This window comes from Saccostrea echinata, unplaced genomic scaffold (assembly GCF_033153115.1).
Source record: "Saccostrea echinata isolate AGI-Se365-2 ecotype Australia unplaced genomic scaffold, CSIRO_AGI_Sech_v1 ptg000016l, whole genome shotgun sequence".
Lineage (NCBI taxonomy): Eukaryota > Metazoa > Mollusca > Bivalvia > Ostreida > Ostreidae > Saccostrea > Saccostrea echinata.
In genome coordinates this window covers 9669281-9691880 of record NW_026889765.1, presented here as the reverse complement: position 1 = coordinate 9691880, position 22600 = coordinate 9669281, and the positions used below count along the sequence as shown (strand labels likewise).

The 22600-nt window shown below is 32.2% G+C and overlaps 1 protein-coding gene across 1 annotated transcript; it reads left to right on the top strand.

The window, feature by feature from the left end:
- The first annotated feature begins 10777 nt into the window (after positions 1-10777).
- Positions 10778-11745, top strand: LOC133188897 (uncharacterized). The gene is made up of 2 exons (XM_061324375.1): positions 10778-10855; positions 11245-11745. The coding sequence occupies exons 1-2, from the start codon at positions 10798-10800 to the stop codon at positions 11577-11579; spliced, it is 393 nt and encodes a 130-aa protein (XP_061180359.1). The 5' UTR covers positions 10778-10797; the 3' UTR covers positions 11580-11745.
- The last annotated feature ends 10855 nt before the right edge of the window (positions 11746-22600 follow it).

Below are 22600 nucleotides of genomic sequence, written 5' to 3'. Positions count from 1 at the left end.
TGACAAAACAATACAAAAAATCATAAAATTAAAGTTCTTAAACGTGACAAAGATGGGACAATTTCCGCCACATATGAAGACCGGGAAGCATTCATCACCCTTTCCAGTTTGTGACACATTTTAAACAAGACGTTTACGACAAAACAAAACAGGAATCAGAGAAGTATAACAGAGATAGTCTGAACGAGTTTTACTACGAGATTCAGTTAGTATCATAAATACACTCTTTTAATCAAAATATTCATGGTTACATATATGTATTACGCTTTAAAGAAAACAGTTTGATGAATGATGTAAGGACCAGAAACCTCCTTTTTTCATGGTTCGAAACTCAATGGCCGTCAAAACACTGCTTAATTACATTAAAAATTGGTATTTATTACAATTTTTTTATACAGGATTTCTTACTTTTCTGGAATTAATTTGTTTGACTTACATCTTACAGACGTAATTTTAACAATGCATTATACAAAAGGAATCCATACCATTTTTTCCGCTTAGCTATTCCAACGCTACCAAAATTCCGTTATTTTCTAATATAAAATATACATGAATAAAAAAAATATTGTTGAGGGGACAAATTGTAAGAAAAGTATATATATATATATATATATATATATATATATATATATATATATATATATATATATATATATATATATATATATATATATATATATATATATATATATATATTTAAGAATTCACAGGGTTTTTTTTTTTTTGTTTTGTTTTTGTTTTTTTGTCATATAATTTTTGAATTTTGTTTTTCTTAAATTAGTCCTCTTTGCCTATTTCTCAAATCTATGAAATTATGTCCGGTCACTTGGAAAACATTTTTCGATCCAACATTAACACAGATCATAGGTTTCTAGTTATAACTAGACACGAGTATCTGTTACATCTAGATATCTATTTGATAAAAAAAAATATCGTTAGCTCATCGCAATACAAATTTTTACACAATATTAAGTCAGAGATTTCTACATATAACTCGATAACATGATTTTGTGTTAAAAGCTTTTTTTATTATTAATCTAAGAAAAATTCGATCAAATAGTACAAATTTTCGCTTTTCACATATAGGAACCAAATTACGTTCATTATTAAATAATTCCTTTTTTCAAAATCTAGACTGCATTTGACCTGAAATTCAGAAAAAAAGAAGTGGTAGTCTATCTAAGATAATATTACATTTGTATGATGTAATTTATACGAAAGCCGGATAGGCTCAATTTTGACAAGAATAAAAAAAATTAATCGTTATAACGAGACAGTTTTCTCGTTATAACGAGTTAGGATCTCGTTCTAATGAGATAATTATCTCGTTATAACGAGATAGTTATCTCGTTATGACGAGTAAGTATCTCGTTAAAATCGAGATAATTATCTCGTACAGACCCTGAAACGTGCTACTAACCCAAAAAAGCGTGTGACTTTCGTGCGCTTTTCGTTTCGTGCAAACCGTGTAGCGTTTCGTGTAAACCGTGCAGCGTTTCGTGCAAACCGTGTAGCGTTTCGTGTAAACCGTGCAGCGTTTCGTGTAAGCTTCAAAGCGTTTCGTGCAAACCGTGTAGCGAGCGTGCGAGAAGCGTGTGAGAAACGTGCGACTTTCGTGTAAGAACCGTGTGAGAAACGTGCGACTTTCGTGTAAGAATCGTGTGAGAAACGTGTAGGATTCATTCGGAAGTCATTTTATTTTAAATATGGCTATTGATGGATCAACATGTCATTCTGTGTTGTTTGTATCTAATATTGTTCGGATATATCTTACCGGTGGTATTTTAAGAATAAAAAAATACGGAAACAACAAAATAAAATTACTGGGTAATGTATTACAAATTTGTTTTATTTTCTTTCTTTTTTATCTAAATATAGATGGACAGAAAATGTGTTTAAAGTAACTAATTATATGCATATTAAGGAATTTGATTCAATACATTTTTTTAAACGGAGCAATACTGAACATTTTTTTAAAGAAAATTCCTCAGGAATTTGGTCTTGTCCTTTTCATTCATTTATTTGAATATCTTTACCATTTTACAATTATGGTATATAAAAATTACAAGAACATATGGGTGATTAATACAAAATGAAGATAAATAAAGCAGGCGTGAAAAATAAAATACAAAATTTAGTGCATTGTTATAAATGTGAAGTATGTGAATTTTAGGCCGGGGAGCAAAGTTAATTTATTTTCTTTATAAACGAACATAATTTTCTTATATTACAAGATTGTGATACAAATAATTTTAGAAACGATTAGTCATTTATAGTCTTTTTATGCAGAAAACTGGTTAATTAATAATTGTCATATAAATGAATTATAATTCACATGTATCGGCAAAATATTTCCGGAGGGGAGAGGGGGTGTTCAAATGAAAACACAAACTTTGAGTTTTTGTTGTAAACAACTGTTTTATAGATTATTTTCTTATAAAAGAAATTACTGCTTTTTTCGGGGTGCGCCCGAAGCACCCCTTAAAATATATTGTAATTTTCTGTACACTTCTTACGACTGCATGTGATCAAGGTCATTTACAACAGCGATCACGGGCTCCGCGTGCCGGTGTACCGGGAACTGAAAACTTGTTCTGCTATTTTCTCTTGTCTCTTGAAGACACCCGACAATAACGATTGGATTTTAATTTTTGAAATTAAATGTTTTTTAATAAGTATTTCATGGGTTCAAATAAATACGCGTGGATTTTTATTCTCTTAAATTTATCCGATTGTCTGTAAACAGTGAATTAATTTGCGAGACTGGTGTATTCGTGAATTAAAAAAATGTAAAGAAATAAATCATGAGTAATTATATATTAGTTGTTTTATTAATCACGCAGCTCTAGAGCATAAATTTAGTTTTTTAGGACATTGCACATGTAAACATGTATACTGAATGTATTGTTTAGAGCCGCGACTATTGATTACATTTTTTTTTTGTCTAGACGGGGTTTAAAATAAGGGATTTTACACCTTGGTGGTGGGTACCGGGATATATTATTTGATAAACGCAATGCCTCAAAAGAGATCTAAAGAATTACAATACCTATCCCCCAGACTTTTCTACCATATAAATTTTAATAATAGATTAAAGTTTAACTCTGTAATGAAATGACATATTTACCATTCTGAATAAAGTGCATTTATTGAATTACATGTATCTGGTCCCGCTGGAGATATATGAATATCCCTTTTTTTCTTAGAACGGGCACTTGTTTCTATATTAATAATTTTTCCCCAATGGTATACTTACTGAAACAAGTGGCTGTTATATTTAACCATGTACAGATTTGAAATACAACAGTAAAATCTCGGTAATCTTTAACCCCCCCCCCCTCCTTTCCTGCACAACGTTCCTGTTTGATGCATTGTAAATATTACCTTTGCAAATTATAAACATAACCTAATTTAATCAAATGAAATTAATTTTTACTAAATAAAAAAAATAAATCAATAATTAAGAAATAAAAAAAAAAACGAAAATCAATCCGTTTACAGAAATCATACGCAATTTAATCAATTTTTTTTCCAAATCAATAATTGAGTTTATTTGTCAGTAATAAAACGACTTTTAGATATCAAACCATAATTTAAAAAAACATTGAATGCTGTAAAAGATTATGAATTACAAAAATAATTATTTTTTTTTCAGTGCGTAATTTAGAGTACATGTACATAGACGATGATAGGCATTTCACCGGGCGGGTCACATACTCAATAACAACTATTAATTAATTACAACTGAACATTGAGTATTTTATATTTCAATATAGTACTGGTGTAGCGAGTTTAAATTTTAAATTAATCTGAATGATTGTAATTCTTAACTAATCTAAACTAACGGTAATAAAGACAGAGGGATTCCGAATAGAAAATCCAGATCGAGGCCAAAGCGTGCGAGAATCGTGTACAAAGCGTGTGAGAAACGTGTACAAAGTGTTTCGTGCAGGCTTTCGTGTAAACCGTGCAGCCTTTCGTGCAAAGCGTTTCGTGTAAACCGTGTAGCGTTTCGTGCAAACCGTGTAGCGTTTCGTGTAAACCGTGCAGCGTTTCGTGCAAACCGTGCAGCGAGCGTGTACCGTTCGTGCAGCGTGCGTGTGGGGTAGTAGCACGTTTCAGGGTATGTAATAACGAGTTAGTTATCTCGTTATAACGAGTTAGTATCTCGTTATAACGAGAAAGTTATCTCGTTATAACGAGTTAGTATCTCGTTATAACGAATTAGTTATCTCGTTACAACGAGATAATTATCTCGTTATAACGAGATAATTATCTCGTTATAACGAGTTAGTTTTCTCGTTATAACGAGATAGTTTTCTGAATAAAAATGGCTGTAGTTTTTAATGTCATTGAATTTTTAGCTAGTAATTATCAGTCAAACTTAACTTGAACAATTTATAAATGGTAGAAAATTTAATTTGCTCTGGGGTTTACTTATGATTAAATCTTGAACTATCTCGCTGTCAATAATCATATTTTGATAAGTATAGCAACTCTAAGGCGAACACATTTACACATTAATTCTGAACGCCTCCTCAAATTGTTGCATTAGGACATGATATTTTTCTTAAAATAATATTGCCAAATATACTTGCTTCAAACTTTGGCAATTTATTTATGACAACTATTTCTGATGAATGACACTATTTCGACATGTTTTGGACGACTAAATAAATACACTTTCATATATCAATTTCTATTCCGCTAAAATTAAATATCAGAGACAATATAAGTACAACATATCGCAGGCGTTTATGCAACATATATATATACGATTACAGTGCGATACATATGTTGTTTTTGAGATTCAGAAATGTATTGAAGAAGGGGGTGGTGAGACATCAGCAGTTAGATCATAGGCGTAGTAATAGGGGGGCTAATGTCCCCACCACCACTTTTGAAGAGGGGGGGGGGGTCAAGGGTATTTTTGTGCTCCTTCCTCCAGATTTTTTTTTACCTGAGTAAATATCTCCCGAAAATAATGACGAATACTCGTAGTTGGAATATCAAATCTCTTTTTTTTCTATTTGCTTGTCAAATATTTTACTTGGTTTAACCCCCCCCCCCCCCCCCGAACTTTGTGACTAAGCTTATGCAGATTGTCCACGATGATGAGGAATGATGAAGCAAAAATGATATTACGTCCTTCTAAGTAATAAGACGTTAGATTTGATCTGCTGATATTGACATTTTATGTAATATTCTCTCATGATTCACTGTTTATATTTTTTGCGGGGGGGGGGGTGTTCCAAGCTGTGCAGATTCACGTAGACCTATTTGAGATTCACGTCTATTTGGCGGATCCTACATGTATGTTTACCACATGGTGACAAAACATCAAACCAGAGTTTACAACACACAAAAAAGGTTAACAGAGTTTACAAAGCCAGTTCACTTTTATAATCTTTTTAATTAGGATTGATCAACGAATAGGACTAATACTATATGCATAAATTATCCCACGTTTCCAACTATCGTTGATGTCCCTGGCATACTCTACTAACTAGACAGTGATTCCTTATATTTCCATTTCATTTTGAAATAAAATTGTAAATTTTGATTTAAAGCGACAGTACGGCTGCAAAATAAGTGCTATTTCATCCAAATTTACCCAATATGTCATTAAGAAATAAGGTATAAAGTTGATGTAAGCAGTTTGAGAAACAGAAATATTCTCTACTCAAACAAAATTAACGTAATTAGAATCTGCCGGAAAATCAAGGGTCGTACGAACTGGAGCAATCTTAGATCTGTTTATTTGTACCACGTGAATTCTAAAACGGCACGTGCCTACACTGTAGAGTTTACAGTTATAATGAATATTAGGTGAAAGCAATTTTCAAAAACACAAATTATCATAACTTTCTGATAAAATAATCTAAAATAATAATCGTAAAGATTTTAGTCTGCATTCAGGCGAATTTAACAGAATTAAAAGTACAAATGTTTACGTTTTGTGTATTGGGGTCCGAGAAAGGGAAAACCAACTAATCATACGTTATCGCGGCAAACGTCAAACAAAATATTTTTCTGCACAGTTAAAAAAAATTAGCATTTCAAATTGCAACAATGTTTATAAGTCAAAGATGTATTTTTAATGTTGAGTTTACACTATTTTTTTTCTTTGAAAGCGACGGAAAAATGAGAAATGATAACAAGTATCATCAAACCTGTCGAATAGAACCTTCGAGAGCCCTGCGTGAGTGTCGCCGAGTTCCCGTTTCTTCCTTATCCAGCGATTTTATTAATCCCCAAACTAAATTTTAGTCATGAAAGTTGCTTTTTCAAGTTCTATTTTCAGTTTCTTTTTCTTTTTGGTCGACTTGGTCAATGTAGCAGGCCTACCGGGATTTCCTCTCTAACCATGCTGTTTTGTTTATGAAAACTACGCATGCGTGCATAGCATGGAATGTGGAACCCCGAACACGTTGCGATGTATATATTTACGTCCCATAAATAACTATTAATTTTAATGAAATAATCCAAATTATTTAATTGTAAAAGTTGTAATTTTCTGAAAGTTTATACATTTATGAGTAGTAAAAAAATTCCAAATCTTGTCGGAAAATTTTATCTAGTCAGTTTTTTGATGAGATGCGCCGTACTGTCACTTTAAAAAATGTAGACTAATAGATTTAAATTACACGAGGCCTCACATGTCAATTTAAATAGTCCCCGCCCACTGACGTCAAACACAAAGACAGCGGCACGAGAATTACTTAAGGAATCACTGTCTAGTTAGTAGAGTATGCCAGGGCATCAACGATAGTTGGAAACGTGGGATAATTTGCATAACGGGCGAAGCCCGTTAAGCATAAATTATCCCACGTTTCCAACTATCGTTGATGTCCCTGGCATACTCTACTAACTAGACAGTGATTCCTTATATTTCCATTTCATTTTGAAATAAAATTGTAAATTTAGATTTTAAAAATGTAGACTAATAGATTTAAATTACACGAGGCCTCACATGTCAATTTCAATAGTCCCCGCCCACTGACGTCAAACACAAAGACAGCCGCACGAGAATTACATGCATATGAGGCCTCCTAAGAGTCAGACACAAAGACAGCCGCACGAGAATTACAGGCATATTAGGCCTTCTTAGCCCCTGACCTTTCGCTTGGCGAAATTTGCATTCCGGTGGAATGATCAAGAAATCGACTCTCCTAACTTTCAAAGAATTATCACAGAGAAAACAAATCGAAATGGAAATATATGCATATTAGGCCTCCTTAAGAGTCTGACACAAAGACAGCCGCACGAGAATTACATGCATATTATGCCTTCTTAGCTACTGACCTTTCGCTTGGCAAAATTTGCATTCCGTTAGAAAGATCAAGAAATCAACTCTCCTAACTTTCAAAGAGTTATCACAGAGAAAACAAATAGAAATTGAAATATTATTAATAAAACATTGAAGCAATATCGTTAATTATTTTCCTCATCACAATATCACAATATTTATTATGTATACTTTGCATGCAAGCATATAATTTTTATTTCAAAAAGAGATTGATGATTTTTTTTGGGCGGTGGGGGGTGGGGTGGGGGTGGGGGTAGAAATAGAGGATATTCAATGTTTTGTAGTTGATATGGAAATTATTTCAATAGTGGGACAGGTTTTTTTTATATTTTCACGAGTGAAAATATCAAAAATCCTGTCTCACGATACAATAAATATTTCTAGGCATAATTTATGCTTGAAATACACCTTAATTAATGCGTATCATATTGTAAACTTTAGATATTAAACTTTCATTCTATCACAAACATGTCAACTGTTTTTACTATTGTCAAAGTGAGGCATGTGAATTTCCTACATGCACTACATTTCAGCCTGGTGACCTTCATCTTTTTATTGTGGCTTCCGTAGAATAAAGAGCCCCAAAAGTTTTTTATTCTATCACATTGATAATAACGCTTAAAATACATATTGTACGTGAGATTTCATGCCAAATTGGTAAATTAAAATGTTTCTTTCTTTTTATAAACAAAAGAAATATATAAATTATTAAGTGATAAGTACAGTATTAGTTCTTGAAATTCATCATATTTATTATTGCGGGGAAGGAGGGATTGATGATAAAAACAACGTGAATTTATTTTTTAGTCAGACATTGAATTTTGATCTTGCCCTGCCCCTTTAAAACGATAAAAATGAACTGGTATTTCTTAATTGTTAACAGGCAAGGAATTTTCAAAATATGGGTGTTAAAGCCTAACAAATGGTATCATATCGACATTAGTAATTCGGAATATATGAAATAATGGGATTATTTCTATGCATTTTTTATTGCGACAAATATTACGCAAAAATTATCATAATTTTAACATAGTCAAGAAAGCTTGAACAGGCCAGTTAAATCAGCCAGAAAATATCATTTTTTTTTTCTGATCTCCTTGTACAAGTTGACAACATTTTGACGTTATATCCATTCCATTTGAAGATGACACTAATTCTAATTTGCAATTTTAAGGTATAACACAACAACATGAGGCGGTCATAAGTTTCCGTATATTTGTCTTCGGTCTTTTCAATGAACAATACTAATCAAAAGCATAACACAAAAACTAGTATACTGTTGTTCCATAAAATCTTTATCAGGCACACTTCAAACAAATTTGATCGGCTGGTTTCTGTTTATTTCCTATAAATAATAGTACATGTATATTCTTTACTTAGATATATCAACTCTTTAGATCAATTTTTATCTCGTTATAACGAGATAATTATCTCGTTATAACGAGATAACTAACTCGTTATAGCGAGATAACTAACTCGTTGTAACGAGATACTAACTCGTTATAACGAGATAACTAACTCGTAATAACGAGATACTAACTCGTTATAACGAGATAACTAACTCGTTATAACGAGATAACTCACTCGTTATAACGAGATACTAACTCGTTATAACGAGATAATTATCTCGTTATAACGAGATAACTCACTCGTTATAACGAGATACCAACTCGTTATAACGAGATAACTAACTCGTTATAACGAGATAACTAACTCGTTATAACGAGATAACTAACTCGTTATAACGAGATAATTATCTCGTTATAACGAGATAACTAACTCGTTATAACGAGATAACTAACTCGTTATAACGAGATACTAACTCATTATAACGAGATAACTAACTCGTAATAACGAGATACTAACTCGTTATAACGAGATAATTATCTCGTTATAACGAGATAACTAACTCGTAATAACGAGATACTAACTCGTTATAACGAGATAATTATCTCGTTATAACGAGATACTAACTTGTTATAATGAGATACTAAGTCGTTATAAGGAGATACTAACTCGTTATTACGAGATAATCATCTCGTTATAACGAGTTAAATTTTTTTTTTCTTTTCAAAAATGAGCCTATCCGGCTTTCGTAAATTTACGTGCAAAATGACATTTAAAAAATCCAAGGCTTAATGTTTTAGCACATAAGTCACACTGTGACACATTCGAGCTCGTAATTAATTCCTGGAATTCTTTGAAAATATGAGGAACTTCATCATTATTTCCACTCAAGACACATCTATATAAATGTTTGAAAATGTAGGTTTTGGTCGAGAAGACAACTAGGCTTTGCTTGAAGATATATTTTCCTGGTAAGTCAGTGTCCTATATGTTATTTTTTTTTTAAATTTAATTTAGTTACAGAAATAACTGCTACAGGCTTTTCAATTTTATTAAAATCAGGGAGGGTGTCAATCTTTTTTTTTAAAGTAATGACTAAATTACAATAACTTCAGATTTTCAAAGTAATTCATTACAAACTGATTACATCCACTATTTAAAGTAAACGATTACATTAGATTATTTTCCGTCGTGTAGCCATGATTACCTTTGAATACTCTTAATTTCATTGTTATTTTATTTTATTTCCAGGAAAGAATTTATAATGAACATTTCATTCTGAAATCGATTATCATTTACTCACTTTTTCATCACATTTAAATTTGGAAGGCAGAGTTTGGACAAAGTTGGTGTACATGTTCATAGATATTAAAACGGTTTTATCCGATCCTCAGAGTTTTGCCTAAGATATATATTTCCGTGTTTCTATGGAAGAAGTACTCTTTCTACTTACAATTACTTGTAATCGAAAAATGGTCCGATACTTATTACTCATGATTATTCAGCAACTTGTAATCGATTACAGTTGACTGTCATCTTTAATTTCAATTACTCATCTTTGATTATTATTCACATACAATTACAAATACTTTCAATAGTATTTGTTATCAAATATTCCCATTTGTATACAAATCTATTATATCATGTTGTAATAATTTTAATAGAACTGCATGTAAGTGATATCGATGCCTTCTGAATATTTTTTTCGCTTACATACATGTAACAATGTTCCCCCTATCCTTCCAAATATTGATAATGATAATAAGAATTATAACAGTTTTGAGCAGGTCTGATATCTTTGTATGTCTAACGACTCTCTCTCTCTCTCTCTCTCTCTCTCTCTCTCTCTCTCTCTCTCTCTCTCTGAGATAAATTTGAATTACGAACAAAAATCCGAAGAATTTATGAAATATAATCTTCAATGTCTTCCTTTCACAGTTTACATTTCAAACCCAATATTACTTAGCGTATATGCTAATTTAAAGTGAATATGTTTAATTTTACTTAAGAATTTCAAAGATTTGAAGAAAAAAATTCCCAGACACAAACATGCAGTAGGTCTTAGAAATTTTTTTTATCAAATTTCTTCTGTTAATTGCAGTGATTATTTTTACAGGTCCAAAGGTCTTTTTGTCTACAAGATGAAGGGAGTAGTCATTATTCTGCTGATCACGTGTCTGGTTCTTGTTTCCTGTTATGGTCAGTGCATTTTATTTAATTCATTTTACTAAGGTACTGTAGAAGTATTTTTTTTTCGTCCGCGTGGTGTTAATTTACGCTATTCATGCGGTCACAAATTTTCCGCGGGAATTTGTTTCCAGCGAACTTAAAGTCAATGCAAGGCGTAAAGTAGCAATTTAAGAAATCCATTAAATTAAACAGAAGTTGTGGTTCCGCGGAATTATGAACCCCGTGGAAAAAAGTACGTTTACAGTATAAAAAGTATTTAGCGTTGTGCTGTAGTTCTCTCTGAAGCTACAGAATACAACGTAATTAGTATTCCTTTAAATTCAAACCTGCGGGTATAAGAATATTATCTCTATTAAAATAAAATACGTGTATACAACCAGCATATTCTCAATTTAAAGAATACCCTAACCACAATGGAAAAGATAATGGCGGCAAAAGTAATGAAGACAGTGGAGGTGATGACAGCGGCTGCGTTGGAGATGATAATGGCTATAACGGTAACAATCACAATGGTGGCAACCACAACGGTGGCAATCACAACGGTGGCAACCATAATGGTGGCAATCACAATGGTGGCAATCACAACGGTAACAATCACAACGGTGGCAATCGCAATGGTGGCAACCACAATGGTGGCAACCACAATGGTGGCAATTACAACGGTGGCAACCACAATGGTGGCAATTACAACGGTGGCAATCATGGTAAGCATAATGGAGGAACAAAACGATAGTGGCAAAGGACAAGGACAACGAACATAACAAAGACTATTGATTTACTATGAACAGTGAAACAAAGTATTTGATATTTTGTAGCAAATGTCTGGATATTGGTAATGCGTTAACAAGGGACTGATCCTTACTTTATGACGCTTTCATAATCATTTTTATCCACTTTTCACTGAAATTATTTTTTTTTCCTAAAGAGGTTTTTTTTTATAATATTCATTAAATGTAATAATAACATTACAATGAACATTGTTATTATTTGAAGAAAGGCAATTCGACAATTAATGTGCCTAAGCATATGGCTTGAGATATAAAACAAAGTTGTGTATACGTAATAAGAATGTAATATTAGCGTTAATACATGTATTAAGTGTTTTTTGGCGAAATGTGTGTTTTCGTGCCTTTGGCGTAATTCATCGTACACTAATTTGATAAAACAGCAAGAATATTATTGCAGGTATCTTAAGATTATGATATAACATTCACAAATAAAGTAGGCATCTAAGTCACAGAAAAGAGTAAAGAACATTAATTCAGCGGACATCAATTGCTAAACAATGTCTTTATTGAAACAATTTACATAAATATGAGTCAAAAATGATTATTTTCACATTTTAAAGGAGAATTACAGTTGTACATGTATTTAAGGAATGAATTTAATAGCTACCCAATTTATACGGTATAAAGTTGGTTGGGGCAGTTTACGCTTTATAAACCACCCATAAAAAATGACTTCAAATTGTACAAAATTTAAATGTAACGTCAGGCGGATCGATACGTTTTTGACGCAAGTCATTGTGACGTAGACAACCCAATTTATACAATTTAAAGTAAATTTTTTATCCAATCAAATTGCGCATTACAATCAGAATTATTTTAAAATATTTCAGGTTAAAAAAAATTGTATACTATTTTTTTTTAAATGTGGCATTTTTAAGAGATGTAAACATGGTCAAAACAACATAACGCAGTCTTGTCTATAATTATCTATTGTCTATAAGATAGAGTGCTACGTATACTTGTAAAACTGTTGAAGCTTTCGGCTATGATCAATAAAATTTTCATTTTTAATCATTTTTTGTTATATTCTTATATATACTATGAAAGAAAACGAAACACAGGTTTTAATAAAATCAAAACATCAGTATATGAAATATGTTTTGATATAAAACAGTAACACAAAACATTACCAATAAATCAACACTGTATAAACTGATAAGCAGATTTTTTTAAGCGAAGATTCAATTTTGGCTTTATGTGCGAGAGTAATTATGATCGCTAAAACTGCATATCGCTAATGATTCATGCAGCATGAAGGAGGTAGAAGTTAAAGAGGTTTGTCCGAAAATGTCGTCAGCTCAAGGATCATATCTTTTACAGAAATTAACGCATCACTATAAAATTTTCTAAGCGGATAAAATGTATTGTTAGTTGTTTAAACATGACTACTTCAAAGCAATTCGAGTAATTAGAATTGTGGTGTTATCGTTACCAATCTCCGGTATAAAGAAGATGAACGTCACTGGTAATAACGATGTTTTGGAAAATACACTTACTCTCAGAGTCAAATTCTTTAATCTATCATACAGATTCGGCAAATAAATATAAATAGCTTAATTATTAGGGAAATAATTTATTTTTAAAACATAAGAACAAAGTTTGTACAAATAAATGTATCGAATAATAATTTCTAAAAAAAAAAAAAAAAAAAAAAAAAAAAGAAAAAAAAAAAAAGAAAAAAAACTATAGTTCTAACGGTTTTTCGCCTGTCTTCACTTGAGTAATAAAGTTTCACCCTTGCCCGATTCCTTCTTCTAAACACCGTTTCAGTCATTTTCAAAGAGTAAGACCTGAACACTTTTCCATGTGTATCAGTGATTTATGGCTAATGCCTTTCTATAGGAGTGAATTCAATATAAAGTCCAGTGCGCCGCCTGTTTTAACGCAGCAGCCGTTTTCAACTTCAACTTACTCCTCCATGGCACCTGATCCCATTCTAGAATTTTTTTTTTTTCGTACAAAAGTCAAGGACCGTTTTAGGTCATCATTTAGCCATATTAAAAGGCCCTTAAATATGTTAATTTCCTTCTAGATAAACTGTTCTGAAACCTTGCCTCGAACCTTCCTTCCATTATTAAGGTCGGAGGTACATGATATGTACGCACTCAGTTCCAGGCTACTCTGTTTTCGCAATCATAATGCATTTTTTCTTTAAAAATCGTTTTGGCTGTCCTAGACGGATTAAGTTCTTGGAAATAATTAATGTGAAATCACCATTGTTCGCGAACCACTTTTCGTGGATTTCATGGGTCACCCTTACCAACGATTTAACATCCCCAAGAAGAATTATTTTGTCAAGGTATCAATTCATTGAATTTTCTGTATAAAACGAATTACTCACGAATTAACGTCCCCACGAACCACCAAGATTTGCTTGCCCATGAACATTAACCCCCCCCCACACACACACACACACACACACAAATAAGAGAGATTCCACTATAGATAGTTTTCGTATGACGTATTTTCCCTGCGAGTTACTTCCCTTGGCTGCCACCTTGGTGGTCCAACTAGCATATTATCCTCTTCGAGCAATCAATTTTAAACATATTTTGCAGAAATATAGGGGCAAAAATCTTTAAAATACTAAAAATACGAATTAAAGGAAGCTTGTGTTAAATAACAGAAATATTGTGTTATCTTTACCCAATTGCCCAGTATGACAAGATTAAATTGGTAGACTATAATGAAGGAATTTGGGCTTGTATACCTCCAATATGGCGGCCAACGGGAAATAACTCTTGCTAAAAAGAGTCTATCGAAAACTATCTACAGACTGATTTTACTTTAGTGGTGTTTAATCACACACAAATCGATTCAAATATAATCTTCAAAAATAAAACGTCAATAAATGCTGAGAGTTCGATTTTATTTTATGCTATTTTAAAAAAAATGGCTTTTTTCTGTTTACATGAGACACTTGAAATAATCATGATTTGGAGTAGTGAAGCAAATGCTAAACATTTTTCACTGTCTATAATAATTTTTGTATGGCATAAATTGTACCAGATATTTCCATTTTAATGAGGATAAAAATTATATTCGAATTTTTTTTTTTTTTTTTGCCTGTTATGCAAAAAATTCTGTATCATTATTAATTAGGTATGACATAAGTATACTTCTTGGAATTCTGTTTTTATATTTTGATATCCAAATATAGAGGCCAATTTACTAGAGTATTAAATTTTTTGCTGATAATGATGACGTTAGCTGAGATGACAAAAATATTCAACTAATAAGAATTTTGAAAAAAAAAGTATCATATATAATTGGAGAACTCTGATTGAACTGGTTTCACTTTGAATTCAGTTTTAGGTAAATAGATCAATTGCCTTTGTTCATGTCTCTGACCTCTGAATTATTTCTGGTAAATATTTAATTTTTTTTCACACTAAGATTAATTTTATTATTAACAAAATATAACCAGAAAAAACTCTTTTGATTATATGACAAACGAGATGACTTCAGCTTTTCCGTCGTCAACTTCCCTTATTTATGTAGTAATATTCCGCTATCACCTGCGTATGGTGTTTACGTCTACCAGCTTATTCCATACTCAAAAGCATGCTCTGAGTACGATAAGTTTTTAAACCGAGACAGGCTACAGACAGATAAGTTGATGTTCCACGGAATTTCAACAACCTTGATTAAAGTCAGTATTTCATAGTTTTTATGATCGTTGTAATGACCTTGTTATTAAATATAACCTATCATTGGGTCGTATTTTGGCTCACGTGTTTCATACTTATTGTCAGGCCTTTGTTTTTATACTAAATTTGACTATGGAATGTTTCGTCTACCTGATCAGTACATATGGGTCACGGTGGATGACCGGTCAACAGGAGATGTTAACTCCTCCTAGGCACCTGATCCCACCTCTGGAATTTCCGGGGGTTCGTGTTTTATGCCCTATTCACAGATTTGTATTGTTAGTAGTTTGTTTCGAGATCAATCACTGTTCGTTATCTTCACCTTTCTAATTGATAATGAAATATAACGAGAATGGACTTTTGTTGCTTAACATAGATAAACAAATTTAGTTTGAAGTTACAAAACATTTACGATAGAAATTCTAAACTTTTTATAGCCTTGATTTACTTATATTATCCATACTCTGCTGGTATTTAAAATATATGAGGTCCGTGAACAATTTCTTGACATACGTTGTCTGGATTTTTTTTAAAGAAAAATTATTCTTCATTGCATTTCATTCAATTATTGTAATAATAAATGAGTCTGAACACTTAATATTTAAAAATATTATATTAAAAACAGATATAAACTTAACTTTCAGAATAACGGCATATATATATATATATATATATATATATATATATATATATATATATATATATATATATATATATATATATATATATATATATATATATAAATTTAAAATATATATATAGAGAGAGAGAGAGAGAGCACAAAGAAATTCACTTTTCTAACGATACCCACTTCCGCCCCAACCCGGGGTTGAACTATCGACCTACGACATCTGTCTCCTTGCAGTACAAGAACAGCACGTTAGACTGTTCGGCCATCTAGGCAAGTCAAAAAACTTGCTTTCGATGCCGATGGAATTCTCGCGGCGCTATCCTACACTACACGGTTATTGAGAATGGAAGTGAGATACAGTTATTTGGACATTAGTTTTATTAGAGGATCGTTACCGATACACATTGTAATGATATATATATATATATATATATATATATATCTATATCTATATCTATATATATATATATATATACAAAATATTTTGAACAGTAATCGTATGTACATGTATGTCTAATGATTCTTCTCTCTCTCTTTCTCTCTCTCTCTCTCTCTCTCTCTCTCTCTCTCTCTCTCTCTCTCTGTTTATAACAAAAAATATGGAAAGGAAACGAAAGAAAGCATGAGATGAAACAGTAACAAAATTACACTTTATGTGGTACATGTATCCTTTAAAATACTGAATTGTTGACTCTTTACTATTAAATGTCAGCAAACATACAAGAAGTTCCTCAACAGATTATATAGTTCCTCCCAGGGAAATACATGTACATTTAGAGTTCTATGTATCATCAATTGCCATGTATTGTAATGATTTTTTTTAGTTTAAGACGTCATTTAGGTATGTAGCAAGATGAAGGGACTTTTCACTGTTCTGCTGATCACTTGCATAGTTCTAATGGCAGCAGGCCAAAAATAAGTTAGTCTATTTAAACTTGATTTATTTGTCTAAAAGGCTACTTTTACTTCCTATTTGAATCTACAGATATAATTTATGCTTTATTATAATATTCCATTAATATAAATCATGTCTTTGAAAGAATATTACACCTCTTTAGTAGAAAAGGACAAAAACATTATTATGATGACAATGAAAGCCGTGTAATCTTACAGAGAGATGTAATCTGGGTAATAATAAAAACAACAGTTACGAGAAATGTATTGGTAAAGACAGCCATAGGGACGATGGAGAAGACGATGGAAACGAGAATAGTAACGTAAACGAAGATGATGATAACAAAAAAGCAAGGAATATGTAAGCAGTCAAGGCAATAATATGGTAAATAACGGTGGCTACTTCCCAGCCTAAACGTTGCAAACAACGTTAACAGTCTCAACAGCCTTGACAGTCTTAACAGCCCCAACGTTAACAGCGTTGACAGTCTTAACAACCCCAAAATAGTTGACAGTCTCAACAGCCCTAACAGAGTTGACAGTCTGAATAGCCCCAACATAGTTAACAGTCTTACGAGCCCTTGCAGGATTGGCAGTCTTAACAGCCCTAACAGAGTTGCCAGTCTGAACAGCCCCAACGTTGTTGACAGTCTTAACAACCCTAACATTGTTGACAGTCTTAACAGCCCTAACCAAATTGACAGTCTTAAAAGCCCTAACATAGACGACAGTCTCAATACCTTTACAACATTGACAGTCATAAAAGCCCTCACAACGTTGACAGTCTTAACAACCCTAACATTGTTGACAGTAGCCAACATTGTTGACAGTCTTAACAGCCCTATCATAGTCGACAGTCTTAAGAGTCCTAACCACATCGACAATTTAAACAGCTCTAACAGAGTTGAGAGTCTTAACAGCCCCAATATCGTTGACAGTCTTAACAGCCCTAACCACATCGATAGTCTAAGTAGCCCTAACATAGTGGACAGTCTGAATAGTGTTCACAGCGTTGGCAGTCTTAACATCCCTAACAAAGTTAACAGCCATAACAACAGTCGACAACTTTTTGGGGGAAATGACAATGAAAAGGGTTTTTAATGAAAAGTTTGAGGAGTATAAGTTGTTATGCAGCAGCTGCAGTGATTATAGATTTAATTTATCAGTAGACACTATACGATTCTTTTTTTTTTTATTTTATTTTTCCTGCTTCCTGGTTTTCGACATGTGAATAAAATATTTTTTTTCTTTGTTTAAAGTATGTATGAACAGTTCTAATTCGAATTCTTAAGACTGTTTTCTAAGTAAAGTGTCATCGCCAGCTTTGAATGTTTATAATCGAGATGCTTGTTTGTCGGTACTTTTTTATTAAGCACATGAATATTCTTATGATAAGATTATTTCCCTGATGATGTTTAATTAATGTACAAAACGCATACCCGCATAATCAGAGTGTTATGCTATTACTTATATAATTGGGATATGTTTTTTTTCCTCATGAGGACGGATTAGTTCATCGGGTAGTGCAAATATATTTGAAACTAAAATTATTAAATATAACGTGGAATGTTTGTGGAATATATCTACTGAACCTTTCATATATATTGCTCAACACCCACCACGTCTACAAGTAGGCGTATGGATATCAAAATAGAGTATATACACATAACAAAAGAGGATTAAGTATGTTAAATACTGAATAATGTACTTATTTTTCATTCCCTGAGATGAAGCAAAGAACAAAACACAAAAAAGGTCAAAATGACACTAACTTTTCTAATTTGAAGCCTTTATTTACAAGGTTTAATAACCCATAAATTATACTAAATGGTTCTGTAGTGAACATTAGATTTATCGAGAATTTTTACAATCGAACCATCATCCATTGTTTATGTAATTTGTCAGCTCTCAAATATTGTGAAAAAAATAATCTTAATTAACAAAGCACTTAAAAACAGACATGGATTAAAACAGGAAACATTCCCTTCAACAGTAACAAGATCTGGTATTTCTTATACACGATACAACAATAAAATATTGGTGATGACATGACGTTCCCACTTTATCTTTTATTCTATATTTATATTTTGCATTAAACTTTACGGAAAAAGTCATTAATTTTGAGTGCCACGCAATTTTGTCATTTATTGCAGTTATAACTAGCTAGGTATAATGAAACAAAGGTTGAAAATTAAGTGGGGGCAACAACTGATATATTCTTTTGACATAATGTACCTTGCAAGAGAAAAAAAATCTTTGTATTGTGGAGTCTTCAGGAAGAGCCATACCCGTGTTGAATTCTGTTTTTTTTAATTTTAAATATTATTTAACTTACTTATATCAAACATATAAATCTGGAAAACCCGCAGGCCATTGTTATCAAGTACAATGTACATGCATCTCAGCACGGATTATTCTCACTCAGCACTCAGTATTTTTTCATTCTTTTCATTTCAGTGACTCGTTTAAAATTTTTTTGTGATAAAGGATAGAAGTTTTATTTTGGTCATTTCTAATCTATCCTAAAATGGGATAAGAATTGTGAATGATAGTATTGAATTTCAGAAGTTAACATATTTGAATGATTTTTTCATATTTATATAGATATTTATGTTAATTTTCAGAAAAAATAACTTATTTGGGAAAACAAAGAGAAACTCTTTAATTTTGGAAAAAATTGCGTTTTTCATCATAGAAATCAACGAAAAACGGAAGATATTTTTAAACCCACCCCCCCCCCCCCCCGTGGTGAAACAAAAATTCCTTTCTATGGGTTTTATGAATCATTTCACAAATTCACACCAAAGCTTTTGTTGTTTCACTTGGGGGTGGGGGGGGGGGCATATGTTTACAGACAAAAAAAACTGCAAAACTGCTCATTTTATAACCAATTTCAAATGAGATTACAAGTAAAATAAGGTCTTTCATCAATCTTACATGTTGAATTTTATATAAGTTTTAAGGGTCATTTATCCATTTCCATGCGTTTTTGAAAATCTTGCGATTTTTGAAAGCCTGATTTCATTGGAAAATAATTTCAACCCGCTTTTGAAAAGAGTCGTAAAAAAGAGCAATGAAATTTTTGACACTGGTTTTAAAATTATTAATCAATTGATAATGAACTCTTCTTTGCATTCAGTCAAGTTCTAATGGCTAAACTGCCATTTATATAGAATTAAACGGTTGTAAAATGTAGGCGGGATTCGAGAGTAAGCGTGCGTGGTTCTTCCCACGCTGAACCTTGGGTAACTCATATATTAAAACCATCATTTACTATGCTATGCTATGAAGTTCGAAATCATCTCTGGTCACCTGTACATGTATGTAACTCTGATAGTATTTAATCTGGTCATCGATTATAAACGCCCCACTAGCATACTCGTGAAATACAGGTATATCAACATACGAGGGGTGATCATAAAGTTTCTGGACTTGTAATCTAAAATCAGTACTATGTACACTTTGCTTACAAAATTTGAAAGGGTCCTTAAACAATTAAGGATAAAGTAGTTTTGAAAATTTTACTTTAATACGCTGATAATTTGTCAAATTATCCTGAAATGTAAATTTAAAAACAAAACACATTGCATGTATTTACATTCAGAGTAATTCTCTTTAAAAAATCCATTGTAAATCTACAATATTGAATACCCTATACTCGGTCTATAACACACTCCAAACCTTGTCTCTGCACGGTAGAATACACGGTATGAACTATAATACATTTTCAATACCCTAGAAACACCAAAATGTATATACAGTCAAACCTCGTTATCTCGAAGTTGAAGGGACCGAGAAAAAACTTCGAGATATCCAAAGATTCAAGATAACGAGGGTAAAATACATAAAAGATTAAGTGGGTTGGACCTCCAAATCACTTCGACATATCCGGGGTATTCAAGATATCAGTGTTCGAGATACTGAAGTTCAACTGTATATTGTTTCGGTTCAATTTCATTAAAAATAACTACCCCATAAAATTATTGTAAAACTGTTAAAATTGTAGGTGAAATATATAGAGATAACAAACAGTATTCAAGCTCAAAAGTCCATTAAACATTACAAAATAGGAGCAGAGCAAACACGGACCTCTAAAACATCAGAGGTGGGATCAGGTGCAATGGAGGAGTGAACATAAAATTTATGAGTTATGAATTAGTGAGTTTAAAATCACGGTAATGTGTAATTTTTTTCCCTAGCAATGTTATGAAGAGAAAAAAATGGAGAATGTATATATAAGCATTTAATTCTTATTTTCGGATGTGGTTGGTCCTAAAACATCACCTGATAAATTATCATACAGGCGCGGATCCAGAAATGTTTTCCAGAAGGGGGAGGGGGGGGGGTTCTAACTCAAAAAAATTCAGAAAATTACTTGACAAGCAGCAAAAATAAAAACAAACAAACAAAACAAAACAAAACAAATTAAAACACCGTAAAATTCAGTTCCCAAACGTAAAAAACACCTTTTTCATGGTGGTGTTGGTGGGGTCCACGCTCACTGGGTGGGGTCAAATGTAATTTTTTATTTTCTTCACTAGTATATACTTTTAATACATCTGCAAATTTCAGAGGAGGGGGGTCCGGACCCCCCCCCATACCCCTCCCCCCCCCCCTCTAGATCAGCGCATGTCATACCGCATAAATGTGCGGTATTCAATTTGTTGGCAGGGCCAAATGCCGTTATAGGACCGACAACATCCAAAATTAAGAATTCAGTGCTTAAATATGGTAACCCGCGCTGTAGATATTGAGGTTTATGACGTAAGGCAACGCCATTGCTTCTCAATGCCCACTCCCTCTGCCTCTAATTCAATTATGTTGATGAGATTCCCTTAAGTTGAATAAAGATTCAAAATTAGTCTTTTTATAAGATTTTACAATGTCATAAACGCTGATTACAATGCATGCTATTCTTAATGGATTTCTGCCAAAGATTTTTTACTTATAGTCTCAGGCAGAAATACCTCAGTCTTATTTTGAGGTTGTGTTGTGTGTTCGCACCATTGCTTATATGAACTAAGACATTGACAATATCTTTTAAAAAATAAAAGTATGACTTATAGCTATTCTATAAATCTGAAAAAGATTTTAAATATCTAGAAATTCAATGATGTATCTTAATTTGTATTAATTTATGTCACCATTCCGCGAACTTTCTGATAATCCCTCTTATGTATCAAAATAAATTATCATTACATGTACCTTGAAATAATGATTTTTTTCAACAAACCTGAACCATACCGTAATTCAAATGACATCGTCAAGTATATGTAAAACTTCACATATAACCCTATCACTTTTGTGGAAAAGCATATTTCCAAGTGAAATTTTCTAATTTGTCTTCCTTATTTTCTCTAAATAAATGAAATAAAGCAATATTTCTTTTTCAGAAATCTTCATAGGACACACCGTGAAACCATTTTGTAGTATTTACTATAGAATTGCATATATTTTTATTTCATTACGTCGTTTTATTGTTTCAACGCTTTTGAATGGAATTGAAACATTTACTGAAACATGAGAAAGGTTGCTTTTGTGAGATTTCATGATAAAAACTCTAATTAACACTCCAATATTGTCATCTTTGGACTCTGTCAAGGATCTCTTGATCTCTTTAAAGGATCTCTTGACAGGATATATTGATAATTGTTCTTAAGAGACAACAGCTTGGTTACAAAATCCAGATGAAGTACTCAAGTGAAATTAAATTGAGTGTATTTCAAGAGAACATTAATTTTCATGGGCAAACTTGATACAATGTCCTAAAGTCTCGTCACTCTAAATAACA

Excerpts from the sequence above, each read along its gene's own strand:
- LOC133188897 (XM_061324375.1), top strand. The coding sequence starts at position 10,798 with ATGAAGGGAGTAGTCATTATTCTGCTGATCACGTGTCTGGTTCTTGTT. Across the intron at positions 10,856-11,244 it reads GGTTCTTGTTTCCTGTTATG|AATACCCTAACCACAATGGA; the intron begins GTCAGTGCATTT and ends CTCAATTTAAAG.